The sequence below is a fragment of the Austrofundulus limnaeus genome, unplaced genomic scaffold, assembly GCF_001266775.1.
Source record: "Austrofundulus limnaeus strain Quisiro unplaced genomic scaffold, Austrofundulus_limnaeus-1.0 Scaffold12, whole genome shotgun sequence".
Lineage (NCBI taxonomy): Eukaryota > Metazoa > Chordata > Actinopteri > Cyprinodontiformes > Rivulidae > Austrofundulus > Austrofundulus limnaeus.
The window spans coordinates 1,351,370-1,366,369 of NW_013952414.1; the positions used below are offsets into that span (position 1 = coordinate 1,351,370).

General features: G+C 39.3%; 1 protein-coding gene across 1 annotated transcript in view; it reads right to left on the bottom strand.

The window, feature by feature from the left end:
* oxsr1b (oxidative stress responsive kinase 1b) overlaps positions 1-15,000 on the bottom strand; it is a gene marked incomplete in the record, with an annotated part of 51,645 nt that overhangs the window by 30,754 nt on the left and 5,891 nt on the right. The window contains 2 exon segments of the mRNA XM_014002174.1: positions 1,299-1,407; positions 7,772-7,884. Coding sequence (XP_013857628.1) covers positions 1,299-1,407; positions 7,772-7,884 — 222 coding nt within the window.

The window sequence follows — 15,000 nt, forward strand, 5'->3', positions numbered from 1 at the left end:
CGATACGATACGATACGATACGATACGATACGATACGATACGATAAGATAAGATAGACCTTTATTGTCATTGTACAGAGCACAATGAAATTACAGTTCAGAACACCCATTCACTATAACTTAGATGCAACTTTTTATGCTCTTAGTATGAGTAAAAAACAATAAAACATAGTTTAACAACCTTTTATCACAAATGAAACCCCTAGGAATGTTTTTAGTTGTAGAGACAAAGAGAATTCAAAATGAGATTTAATAATAAAAAGAGAAATGCCAGGGCTTTGTCTGATAAATTGTTCTGCCATTAGCTGTTTTTCAAAAGCAGAGGAGAAGACAGGATGGGGTCGCAGGGTTTCTTGCGCTCCATCAAGCCAGATGATCAGACAAGAGCTGGCCTTCCCGGACTCTGGTATGCTCTACCCTGTGGAGTGACGGTCTACAAACTCGCCCTCGCTGAGCTCCGTTTCCATGGCAGACGTTGCCACGGCTATCGTTTAATTACCCCACACAATAAAACTCAACATCAAGTGCCTCTGTTTAACTGGGATAAAGAGGAACAAGGCCATCTTAAGTTGTTTCGGCTCCCGCTGCGASGCTGGCTGCTCAAGCGTCGCTTGGCGGGCGCGGCGCCCTAAGCCCAGCTGCCAGGCGGCTGCCAGGGGGGTTTGTGATTGGAGTGTATCTGAGTGAAGCAGGCATGCCACCTGGGCATAGTCCGTTACAGTGGGACGGCGTTTACGCAGGGGGGGCTGGGAGGGGCAACAAAGAGTAACATATGAAAAAAAATCAGATTTACATGTCGAAGTATCTTGAGTTATGTTGAGGTTGAAATGCAAAAAAATAAAACCAATCGGATCAATTTCATGTGCATTTGTTCATTTTTGAATATCCAGTCCCCCCGTTTTCCTCCTCTCACTTGTTAATTGCAGCACTGCCGCATGGTTGCCATGTGGGCCGTTATTACCTCTGCACCGTCATTAGCTCTGTGCCGACTTAAAAGCCGTGGAGAGCTGCAGCTTTGCAGGGAACACAATGAAAACCGGTGTTGTCACATTCGCTGTAATAACAGTTAAAATCACAGGCAGCAAGTAACCCAGCCCTTCTTGCCAGTCCACGCTCATTATGAGAGGCCATGCAAAAGTGAAGACTGAAAGCCCATAATCAAACCAACACAAACCCATCCTTCTGGTCCTCTTTTCAGGTAATTAAAACCTTCAGTTTAAAATAGGAGTTGCGTGTTTGTGATCAACTACCTCAGTTTGACTGACGGGGGTAAATTTGAGACAAATGTTGTGTACTTACCACCRCTGAGCAGCTTCATAACCAGCCACAGCTCATCCTTTACGACAAAGGATGTGTAGTAAGACACGATATTGGGGTGGTGGCACTGGCTCATGGCCTGAATTTCTTTCTGTTGAAAAAAAAGGAAAACAAGAACAGTGAGAAGAACTGCACTAAAACCTGTGTGACAATGGAATAAAGAAAGCTGAAATAGCCAAGCAATGTCTCAGAAAATTACTGGAATATTCACTGAAGCAGAAAACGTAGTGTTTTCTTGGCATTTAATTATTTTCCAAACACAAACTGTATTTTACAATAAAGAAATTTATGTGAGAAAATCCAGAAGGGAAAAAAAATAAACTGAATGCAAGTACAACTCTGGTCTTGAAAGCTGCTGCGAAGCTTGACATCTTAAAGATGTCAGTGGTAAAAAGAGAAATAGGCTAGGTCAATGAAATGCACAGCTATGCAGAGGCAAAAAAAAAAAAAAGGAGGAAAAACTGCCAGAGCTCGGGCAGCTTTAAAGCTTTCCTTCTGTGTGTGGGTTGTGTGTGCTTGGAAAGAAGGAGAGCTGAGGTAATGCTGGCACAGAGGTCTAATCCATCACTTTACCACCAAACCCAGAGTCATTTGAGGATACAGAGCTTCCTATAAGAAAAGAAACCTAGCTGCCTTTCAAAAAAGGTAAAAACTACAGGATGACAGAAATGTATTCGTTTCTGTATTTGAATACCTGAYAAACACACGAGGCTACACAATAAAACTATTCAAATAAATGACATCATGTTTGTACTGGCTGCTGTATAAAGAATACAACAATTGGAGCATACAAATTGAAATTAAAAATACTAACATGGTTTAATAAAACAGATAAATGTGTAATTTAACACGGTTGTTGTAATGAACAGGAATGACCTCCTGTGGCAGTCAAGCAGAAAAGCTGAGGGAATAAAGAAAGTGAAGCAGAGCTGAATGCATATCCTGTCCCGTCTGCAAACTTTGAATCTGAAGTTAACAGGTGAAGCTTTAGAATCCAGATTGTCTTTTTGCAGCCGTCACTCAAACTCGTATACAGTACTACATTTGTAATTTTACAGCTATGTCTTGTTTTAAGGTCTTATTCTGTGCATTAGTTGAACTTTAAAAAACAAATCAGCTGAAACAATTATAAACAGAGATTGAAAGATATACGTTTTGCATTACACCCCACACAGCAGACAGGTGTGGTCCAGATCTGGAGTCAAGTTGGCGCTGCTGGCATGGCAAGTGTTTTGTCAAGCAAATGTGGGCCAGATCTGGCAATGATGGCACTGTTTTTGAGTGTATACCACTAGCTTGGTTGTGGATTGGTTTTATGTGGTATTGGCCCATGCATGGACCACCTCTGGCAAACCACATCTGGGTCACCAAAAGGCCATCATTGTTTGAAGCATCTAGGCTGAGCAGTAGTGCAACGTGTGGGCCAGAACTGGGCCTGGCAAATTTTGCTATGAGGTATTTTTTCCAAACTGAGCAGGTTCCAACAACTATTAATTATTCACGACCTTCCCACAGAACCTCACGTCAAAAAATTAGAATTATCGCTTTAAGAAAGCGCCGAGCTTCATTCAACCAGAACCTTTTAAACAGAAACAGGGAACCAATTACATGCCATCGTGTTTTGCATTCGAATTATTAGTAATCCTGATCAGTGAGCGACGGGCCTGTCAAAGAGCACCTCTTAACTCGTGAGCTAAAAGGACTTGTTAAAGACCTCGGTCAATAAACGTCTCTGGGTAAAACAGCCTGTAATCAAAACCAGATTTTCTATCAGCATAAATGCTTACTTTACACATTGTGCATCAACAGCAGAGTGACTCAGCCGCAGAGTCATCAATATTGAGCTGTGGTGCTCTGTGCCATCAACACCAACTGCTAAAGCCCTTCGGCATATGACTTCATAATGCAGAAGACATTTTAACAAAACAGGATTAAGAGCATGAACTGAGTCATAATAAGGGTGGATAATAAAAACCGTGCATTTAAACGTGTCTGCACCTGCCTTGATCCTTGAAGGGGGATGTTTCTTAGAAGCTTTGGAAGAGGAATGCTAACGGCCTCAGCGCAATCATCTGATTAAAATTTGAGCTGACGTAAGAAGTGTTTTTGTTTTTTTGTTTGATCTACTACTCTTTTGTTGTACCTCAGATCCCCCATGGTATGTGAGAACAAGGAATATAGAAGAATAGAATAGAAACAGTCTTTATTGTCCCGCGCGGGGAAATTCAGGTGTAGTAGCAGCAGCATATAYCGGTAATTTTCACTGGCAGGTGTTCCCTTCTGTTAGGCAGGGATTCTTTATTTTGATCATTAAATTATTGTACACCTAAGCTGCAGCAAAGATTTTGAAAACTAACTTAAAACATTTTACATCCCTTCCAAAAGTGTAACCCTTAATCAGACACTTCACTCATAAGAAATGAAACAGCTATGATGATCCCTGCAACGCTCCTTCCAGCAGTCTTTTTGCAGCTTTTGTTTCATGGGTGGGTGCTGCAATGACTTCATACTAACACAAGCCCTTAGAGCAGTTTGTTATTTCATTCATGCAACTTGAAATGCACACCAGACATGCCTTGTTGTCGCTACACCTAATGCATTTTTTTTAGCAATAGATATTACTCTATTGCTACTTTGCTATTGAAATACTAAGTTCAATGTTAACGGTTCATCTCCTCAGATATGATAGGTAGGCCTGTGCCATACCATGCTGTCTAAAATAATTCTCCAAAAAACATTTGCATGAGGGGGAAAAAGCATCATATTGCGATAACAATTGCAGTTTAACAAAGTATTTACTTTCCCTGGTGCGCACAAAAACATGTCAAGAGTTGGTCCAGGTTATTTACTGAGAGTTTCATGGTGGCTCTGGTTGCCTCAGAGCAAGAAGGTTTTAAACAACTTGAATTGATTAATTATTACAAAAATGTTCAAATATGTATTAAAGGGAAGATATCTTGTAAAATCAATGTGTTTTTTAGCCATTAAATGCATGCTGTTGTGTACTTGGAGTCTCTACAAGTGCAGAAACATTAAATTTTGAATTTAGGCGCTGCATAGACATCTTTATATGTTTTATGGGTCATATTTTTCAACCCGTTCGGTTTTCTATATTTTCTGTGACTTTTTCTGAACTATTATGTCAAATTATTTGCGATGGAACTGCCAAATAAGATCTGGACTTCCCAATTATAATTTGGTGGTCTTCATTCTCCTCTGTCTCTGGGTCAGACTCTGGCTCCAATATGTAAGGCTGGACGGACAAGTCTTCCCTTGTTGACATCTTTTAATTCATTTGTAAATAAATATTTCTGCACTGCTATATAGTCGTAAAACCCTCTATCAAGCTAGAATGGACCGCTCTGGAAGCTGCAGGGAGGCTGGATGTGAAGCTGGATGTGAAGCTTCTCGTTTGGATTTAAAGAAGCAGCCTCAAAACGAGTTGATCTGAGACACATCTCAGAAAAAGGGGTGAAAGAGGGGCTTGTGTAGTTACAACAAGGAGGAATTCAGACCAAAGCATTGCAGTTCCACTTTATATAGACCCAAATGAATAATTTAAATGCAAGAAGGATGTAAAAGCATTATATGTCTGCTTTAAACAAAAAGGACAGTGTTATTTCCCCCTCAAATCTCTACGTCCAAATCTTTGACGATTTCGAATTAGACAAAAATGACTGAAGGAAACCAGAAGAAGCAAAACAAGCATTGATGATCAAAACAAAAAGGCAAGTTGCTCTTTAAAAATGTCACGGTGTCATGAGTGATGTGGAATTGTCCATTTCAACAAACAGAACTGAAACTGCCTCCCTCATCTACCTTCCACCGCTCGTTTAATTTTCTGGTGTTACAGTGAATCCTTCAGCACTGTCTACACTCAAGATTTGGACTCAGTTCAGTTTTCATTTGAAGTTTTTATCTCACTCCACAAAGATGCCACTACGGAGAAATCACTGCCACCCCCCTGCTTTTATCAGTGCCTCCTATCATGGCATGGCAGATTCATTAAAAGGATCAGAAACCTCAACAAAACCAGTGTGTTTATGCATTTTTAAGACTTGGCTTTAAATTTTGGTTTACCCACCTCCCATTTAGTTTTTGTACTTTTTTAAATTAGATAATAAGCCTCTTTTTTAATGTTTTCCGTCACTCCTCTTTGATCAAACATGGGACATAATCAGAAATCACTGGTGATGGAACAACCGTGATAGAATTAATGAAGGGATAAAACTGAACTTCGTACACACTTCCCATTTGCGCTAAGTCGCTCATACAGTTTAAGTCCACTTTATTAAAAATCTATCCTACCATATTAAACCAGTGTAGCAGATGCTATGCCTCACCTTGCAGTTTGATGTGTCCTGCTTTTCTTTTGCCCCAGATTTCACAAGGACAGGAGATACTTCTTTGTCATTTTATCCAGGGGTTTTTGGGACTCTAATAGAACTGGATCCTTCCATTGCTGCATTTGGGGTTCCATCTACCCCTCTCATGGTATCTTCCCCACATGTTTCTTACAATTAGAGGCTGGGCTGACACGTTTTCTTTTAAATGGAACTCATTCATCCTTCAAATTTTAAGTCTTTACCAATTCAGCTTACAGAAAACACAAAGCATTCTATTGCTTTTGTTTATACTATATAACTAAAAATGTTGTTATCCCACCTTATATGATTATTAATATTGACTTATTGTAAATGGTAAGATGGCCATTTGTTTTGTGTTTGCCTTTGTTCTGTGAAAAAAAAGAATAAAAAGAGAATCATTTTGTGTACCTTCAATATGAACCAGTGTGTCAAAAAACCCTAAGTACAAAACTTTTGTTCAATCTATTTATCCTACAAAGAAATAAAGTTTTTCATTAAAGTAGTCCAGCTCTCACCACTTATATTTTAAAGTAGGTCTGATCTATTTAGCAATGGCCATGTCTGAGAACTTTGAGCTAAAAAGAAAACATAAAAGACCTATTGTAACAAACTGAATAGAGTGCTGGTTCACACAGTGGTGCCACTGAATCACAGGGATGGGAGACACACACACACACACACACACACACACACACACACACACACACACNCACACACACACACACACACACACACACACACACACACACACACACACAGAGGCCTCTATAAAAGCAAAGTTACATCACTGTTGGTTACTCAGAGCACACACAACACACACACACATACAACCACAATGACTCAATCATACTGCAGCATGCACACACAAGAAACTACAAAAAAAAATGTTGCTCATCTACGAAACAATAATGCCAAAGGTTGCACAATTATGGTAAAAATAATGATCACAATATTGACATTATGACTTAGTGTTACAACTGTTCATTGACTTTTATAATCTTGCATAACTGTAAAATAATATTTAGAGAACATCAGACTTGATTTATAGTAAATCTCAAAAACATCTGTTCTATTTAGTCCCTCAAAAGCACTGAACCGTTACGCTCCTGCTCCAAGAATAAACACAATACGGTGACCCAGATTTGCAGCGATTCGTTTTCTGGCATCAAAGACTTTTCAACGGACAGGTCTTTGAGGTCGTCTATAACTTTTTGCAGCCAAGTTTTAAGGTTTTCGAGAGGCGATCTGGCTTTAATTTAATGCTTCCTCGACGTTTAAGTGGGCACCCAGCGGGCTGTGGAAATGTGGGAGGAAACCGAGCGCAGGAAATCCGATCGCGAAAGCATTCCACGTGACTTCCTGCGCCGAGAATCCGGGAGCAGCATTCCCCCGATTCATCCTGCAGAATTCAGGAGGTGGGGAAGGGTTTAGTATTGCCGGTGAGTAGTGAGCAACCTGCCAGTTTTGTTTTTGTTTTTTTTTCAGGCCATGATCATCGACAGACTCGGCTAGAATAACACAACGTTTATTTCCTGCAGGGTACTTCCAGACTTCAGGAGCAGTACTTTGAAAGACTGGAAACAAATAAATCAATCACCTGTTTAGCCTAAATGCATGATTAAAGTTTGTGTTCTACGTCAAGTATTGTCTTATTTACACGTCTTGTTTTAAATGAAAGATTTGATTAATTTGATTACATTTAAGCGTGGATCGGGTTATATAAAACACGATACGCACATGCCATGCAATAAATGGTGCGAGGAAGAGTGCGTCCAGATTGTAAAAACACAGCACTACAGCGAGGAGGATGTCCCGCGGTGGTCTAATAGTTTCCTGGCTGTAAGCGGAGCTCTCCTTTAGAGCACAACGAGAACAGTGTTTGAAGTGACAGGAATGACTGGATGACAGCTCTGAGAAAATGAGTAATGAAACGCAGAGTCGAAACTAACGCCGTCCACATGGGAAGAACACAGAAATCGTAAATAAAATCTTGTGCCGTTAAAAGGCGTCGCTGCATTTGAGTTCACGTGAATTATTCCCACGTGTCCTGCATGGTGCGCGTTCTCTCGGCAGCGCTGTGAGGCTTACCAGGAGTTCATCCATACTTGTCTGGCATTTCTCCAGGTTGATGCGTTTGATGGCCACCTTCTCCTTGCGTGGTACACAGTAAGCTTCTTGGACCACTGCAGTCGCCCCACTTCCTAAAACACACGCAGACACAAATACATTAATTAAATTTCTTTAAAACGCTCGGAGGAGAATGAGAAAGATGATCCCTCCTCTGAAAGTTTTTCAATCTCTCCTGGGGGGGTCTTAACGTGTCCCCAGGTCAGAAAAAGATACACTGTTTACACTGGCTGGACCATGGTGTTCCTTTCCATTTAGATAACACTTAAAAAATGTACCCAAACCACCTAAATTGTCTTCTCTGCAGCTCCACTTTAACTTCATTCTGAACATTTGAACACGATCTCTAACTCATTGGGCATTTTTGCTCTAACAGATGTCTTAATAACATAAAAAAAAATTAAAGATCTTGACTAAAAACATCTTAAATTTGGTCTAAAAATGAAAGAAGACATTTCAGTCTAGACTTCCACATCAAATAAAAGTCTATATTTAGACAAAATTAAGTTGAAGTTAAAAAGCTGAGCTTTTACTGACAGCTTGGTTCTGGTTCGAACTGTGCACTCTAGATAAAAGCAAATCTTTGTAGACATTTTACTTCCCTAACAAATTAGTTGACACAGAACAGAAAGATACATCCTGTAACTGTTTGTTTTTTTGGCTGGCTCACACTCAGTCAGTGTGCTTTATACAGTCCACAGTCACTGGAGGGTCTGATGGTTTAATACCAGCACGTTTGCAGGCAGGATGATTGACTGAACTCAAATGTCTAAATCAGAAGACATCTGTTTGTATTTCAGAGTGTTGTACGTGTTAAATCATAGTTCATCTGACTCACATTTGGTTYACTTCGACTGTGTTCATCAATTATAAATCAGCGTTTTCCCATCTTGATTAATGAAGCACGACTAATAGAGAGGATGACTCTGATAAACCAAAAACAGCCCCTGTAGGTCTTCCACGTTCTGAAGATACCCATTCTTCTTTATAGCTTTTACAAAATTAACACCATTTGAAAACWTTGCTATTTGAAAACAGTTCATTGACCATCAGTCTACATAAAAAGTAACTCAAGGTGACTATTGCTGCARCATTTTTGGATGYGTCCAAATTCAGGAGCTGCATCCTTCGAAGGCCGAATTTTAAGGCCGATTACATCACAGCGACGCGCCAAAGGCTGTCCAAATTCAAAGGCTCCTCTAACTGCAGCCCACCAATGCATCCTCCTTTTCCCCTGATTTAAAGTCAGGGTCCGACGTATCATTCAACACCTGCGATCTCTCTCGTTGAGAGGTAACTGTTGTCTCGCTACAGTGTTGCCGACTTAGCAACTTTGTCATTAGATCTAGCAAGTTTTTAGACCCCTCTAGTTTAGAAGTTTTGGCGACAGCCCTTTCCAAGCACCGTTCTCCTCCGCGAGCAGCGAGCGGTGCGGTGAGCCCCTCCCCCTTCCTAAAGCCAGACCAGAGCCCTGGAGAGAGATCTGATAGATGTTCATAAAGGGAAAAAAATAATTACTTGTTTTGTTTTTTATTTATGTTGAATTTTTGGTAAGTTCAGAGTGGATTTCATTGAATAAGTAAAGACATGCAAAGATCATAAAGAAAAGGAGTAATTACTTATTTTGTTTTATATTTATGTTCAGTTTTTGGAAAGTTCTGTRTGAATGTCATTTTTTATATGATGTTGGAAGGCCACATAGTTAAAGCACTGTTCTAAGGTCTAAGGAGAGTTTTATCTATTGTTACACCCCTAGTTTTAAATAAAAACATGGCAGTGCAAAAATTAAAAGTTTAAAGCAGTCGTGTTAGCCTTTAGTCATCTGCATAGACACGTATTTGAATATTATTCTTGTCAGAAATAATCGTAAACAAGTTTTATGTCCCTTAGTTTTTTGTATATTGCCTCTAAGATAATTTTTTTCATTTGTGATATTAATAACATTGTTATTTTTTCTCATTTTCATCTTCAGTGCTTCTGTTTAGCACAGTCATGGATGCAAAGCGACAGGACATATGCTGGGGTAAGGGTGGGAATAAAGCTGAAAGCTATCCTGTCCAAATTCAAAGCCACTTTCTTCTGGTCTTTGTGGTCGACAAAGGACCCCACACATGAAGACCGGGTAGATCCTTCGAAGGATGCAACCTCTGATTTTGGACACAGCCTTTGGTGTTGGCTAAAGTCACTTACTTGTGGAGGCCATTAGTTATTTTTTATTAATTTAATTAATTTCATTTAAAAAACACATTATACATACAACAAAACAATACAATTTTAAAAAATGAAAGGTAGCAGAAGAAAAAAAATCTTATATCTGCCCCTATTTGCAAAAAAATAAATAAATTMAAAAAAATAGTAATGAAATAATAAAACTAAACAAAAAATTCAACTCCTCAAACAGTAACTCTTGCAAATACAAATTATACAATTTCAGATTTCTTTAACAATTTAGCTTTTGTTATTCTCTTAAACAAATTTAATTGAGCCAGCATTTTTACAATCATTATCCAGATTATTCCATAATCTTATTCCTTTGACTGACTTGATCTGTCCTATTTTCTACAAGTTCACAACCCATCAAGTAGTTCATGGGATTTTTTGCCAACACAGAGTTGACTTCAAATACTTGTTGGCAAAATTTAAACAAGGATTTTTTTGTTTGAACACATTGGGCCTCATGCAAGAACCGTTCGTACGCACAGATTTGTTCTTAAGTTGTGCGTACGAGCGATTTAGGAGAATTTGTGGCATTCACCAATATTTTTATATTCTAAGATTTTCTTCAGATACGAACAAAATTCACGAGTGTTCCAGTATATTTTACGAGCAGTCAGTCTGCTGTTATCCAGACTGATTTTCCTCCCTAATAACTTTATATTTCGTTAGTTAGAAGATATTTTGAGTGCGCGACGGTGTGGCTTCTGAATAAATGAAAATGATTTAACACAGTTGTTTATACTTTTAGCAGCTCTTTTTATTCCACAGCTGACCTGCTAAAATGACAGATTTTATTTTCTGGATCTCTGACAGACGGACTTCAATCTCTGAACTCGTAAAGTTCTTCTTTTTAGTTTTAGCTGTCATTTTCATGAATGAACACTTCCTTGTATCTGAGGCAGGAAACACAGCCTTGTATGGTGTTTTTGGGGTGGTAATTATGCTAATCTCCTCTCGCGTGCACGAGCAGCTGGATAGAAAAGGGTGAATTTACGCAGCTCATTTACACACTTTTCCTGAAGATAGAAGAGTTTGTTGAATCTGACGTGACATGTTCGTATGAACACTTTGTTCGAACAAAAGTAAGAGAAATTTAGGATAAGAATACGAACATGTTCCTGCATGAGGCCCATTCTGTTGAGGATCTGTTTCAGCTACTACCACACAAGACTTTAGCTGTATATCTGCAAAACTGACTGAGTTATAGCCAATTTTGTGGGCTTTTTTTTAGATCATATTATCTTGAATCTGATTTCAAAAGTTAATCAGTTATAAATGCACATCCAGGAATTACTTTCCGCAAGTTTCATTTAAATTTGTCCAGTGGTTCATGTGATATTTACCAACAGATGGACACACAGATACAAGCAAAAGCATTACCTCCTTCGTCTTTAAGCAGACATCAATAAAAAAAAGAATATAACCCTTATATAAAGACTTTATTAAGAAACCTTTGATTAGCATATTATTCTGTGCTTTAAGGTTTTGCAGATCAGCGCAGAGTTGAATAACAGCAACAGTTTTAAAAGTTTGAAGTTTAACAACCGTTTTGATTTACAAGCAAAGAGAACAGATGAAAAACTGATAAAAACTCCCAGTAAATCTTACAGGAACGAGGCGATCTCTGTTTAACCACCACCTGATAGTGGAGTTAAGAGCTTGTAAATCCACCCATCGGGAGACAAACGCCTGTTGCTCCTGCATCGTGTGAGGCTATTTAACTTCCCCCTCGCTGCTTTTATTCGGCGTCAGGAGGCTGTTTCCACGAGATGGCTGGTGTAAGCGTGACATCCAGCAGCGGTGGGAGCGCACGTTCTGTGGAAATGGGCTTGAGTGTCAGAGAGAGTGCACAGTTGGTCAGCTTTTCCTATCCTCTCCTGATCTCGTATTAGTTACGGCCAAACATTAACAAAGCACTCACTGTTTGGAGTTTTCCTTTGGTCAGAACAGCAACGAGCCAGGATGAGTTTCTAAAATTAGATAAATATAAATAAATTAAACCCTGGTTTTAATTAAAAAGCTCTCCCTTATGGGCATGTCCACTTTATCTAGCGATTTTTATTTAAATCATATATTACTTCAGGCTACGTGAAAACACCAGAGAATAAAACGGAACAAATTTATATTTGTAACATCTAAACAAAATTGGGGTTAAAGATTAAATGACTGCTGCTTCAAAAAAAAAATCTAATCAGCTAGAAATTTAATTGTTATTTTCCAACTCATGAGAAGTGGTTTTATAAACCAACCAGTGGGAGTAAAATCTATTATTAGGTAGCTTTAATAACACTTGACCTACATTATTTAACTCAACTCATCTTCCCACCAGAGCTGACGGCTAAAAGGATAAACACCACTGCTGTACCTTTAACTCCCTGCACTTAGCGCAGACCGACACAAAACAAACCCCTGGAGACCGGCCAGAGACGTGGGAGCTCAGCCTGGCCAGAACCACAGAGATCCAGTTTCCCTGCCTGCAGTGAAGTTTAAATTCCTTCATTCAGACATACAACCAGCGGTCAGCGAGGCTGGACGAGCTGGGCAGCATGTGAGGCAGAAGAGCATCTATATGCTGGAAGAAAACGGATGTTGGGTCACGTTGAACTCTGTGCACAGATAAGTGTTTATATAAAATATGAATAGACTGACTTACTGAAACAAGGACGACTTGTGGTCAAATTTCTATTTTATTATTTTTTWCTCTATGATAGGATTTTGTGTTTTAGTTTGCAAACTGTCAGAAAAAAACCTGAGATGAAACATTGACTGAAATCTATGAAGAAAAGCTGCTTGTTATTAGATAATCTTGCGATGGCAGTAAGATTTGTAAAWATTGCGATGATATCGGCAATTTMTATCTTKTCTTTSTTTCCTCTGTTTCTAATCAGTACTTCCTGTACTATGTGGCCTTTAGCATTTTTTGTCGATGTCCTTTGTGTCTGGTGTGAGCTTTTGCTGCTGTGAGACTGTTCTAGCTTGCTCAATTATTGCAAAAATTATAATCATGATTTTTTTTTGACTGAAACTGAGATCTAGATTATTTAACAAAATGATTCATTGACTTTGATGAGGTGAATTTATTGAACATAAACAATGGCTGTTAAACAATGTTACCCTCAGGATTTCAAATATTTTTAAAAGAATTAGACAAAGTGAAACTTTGGCTGTGCGTGGAGCCTGCAACATCGTGCTGACTGTGACACTGAATTTACAACACAAAACAGCGTAAACTGCGAACTTCAATCATTGTTTTTATGATTGAAAACCCAAATCGTAATCAAGATCAAAATCCGATTAATTGCCCAGCCCTATACTATACTGGCTAAATACTGCATTAGCATTAAAAATACAACTTCAAAACTCTTCAAATAAATTACTCAGCAATTACTGCAATCCAAGCAGTCCTTTGCGATATAAAATTTTGTGCACACTGATATTGCGATGATTAAGAGTTTTGCAATATATTGTGCAGCCCTTAGTATGGAGCTGCTTTTTTAATGTGTGGAAAGACCAAACGTATCCTAAGAACATCTGAAGGAAACGTCCTGATGCATCTCAGTAATGCAGGTAAAAATCAAGAAGAAAAAATTGTATAGGTCTTCTGGACGGGTTCTTCTCTAATGAAACATTTCGTCTCTTCTCCAAGAGACTTCTTCAGTCAGAGTTTCAGGCAAAATTCAGGCTTTTAAGCCCTGCCTCCATGTGACTGATACATCACATGGCTATTGTTGACACCTATCTGAAGGAAACATTAAGGGTGTATTCACACCTGCACTGTTTAGTCCGATTTAATCAAACTCTAGTTCGTTTGCCTGGAAAGTCCGCTTTGTTTGTGGAGGTGTGAATGTGTAATCGAACTCTGATTTGGACCAAAGAATTGAACTCTGGTCCGCCTGAAAACCTAGGTCTCGGTTCGATTGAAACGAACTCTGGTGCGGTTCGATTGCATGTGTGAACGCTAAGCGGACCAGAGACCGCTCCAAAAGCAGGAAGTGGACTATACTGCATGACATTCTGAGCAATAACAGTAATAAATGTACTTATATGGTGTAAATACTTGGCTGGATGACTGTATRAGGTGGACATCATGACTGTGGAGCTGGACGCGCTCCTACTCGATTAACACGGAGCTTCCTCAGCCGCCTTGTGTGCAAAACAACATTCTCCTTGGTTCCGCCTCATCTTCCTCTCATGCTGAGCTCATTGCTGAAGACTATTTGTTGAGCACATTTGCCAAAAACAAAAAATAAACCCTACAACCGCTAAAATGTAACGTTACTATTGTTTGTTTACATTTTGTGAAGAAGGAAGCTGCGCTCCATGTCTTCTTCTGAGGTTTTCATGTTGATTCCTTTAGTGGTTCTTTGTGCAGCGCCCCCACAGGTGAGGGCGGGAACAGGTTGTTTACAGGGTTTAGTTCGGTTGAGAAAGTGCAGTGTGAATTCAAACCACACCAACAGAAAATGTAAACAAAGCTTGCAGTTTTGGTCCCCAATCGAACCGAGTCTACCGGACTATCAGGTGTGAAWRCMACCTAAAAGAACAGCAGCCTCAATATGCTGCCAGCTTGTATGGAATGACTCTTCTTCTGTTCTTGTAATCATCAACCCAATAACCCAGCATTTAGTTTAGTTGAGAAATCAAGTTCATTTGCTGGAATTCAGCCCGTTTTCTCAGTGCATCACCCGGCTGCAGACGGCATGAACAAACACGAACCACGCCGTCGTGGAAACATTGCCAAAACAATCATGATCTTTTTTAAAAAGGCAGATGGTGTTTTCTGTAAGCATGTTTGCTCTAAACAAATCCTGCTCGTCATGGGAGCCTTTAAAATCACAACTGAACCAGCCAGAACAAGAGTGGGTCGTGACTGACAGAGATGTTTTTTGTTTTTTGTTGAAATTGTCCTTATTATTAGACTAACTCATGTAATATATTTGCTTTTTAGGGAGTCAACTTGTTTGCATTTCCAT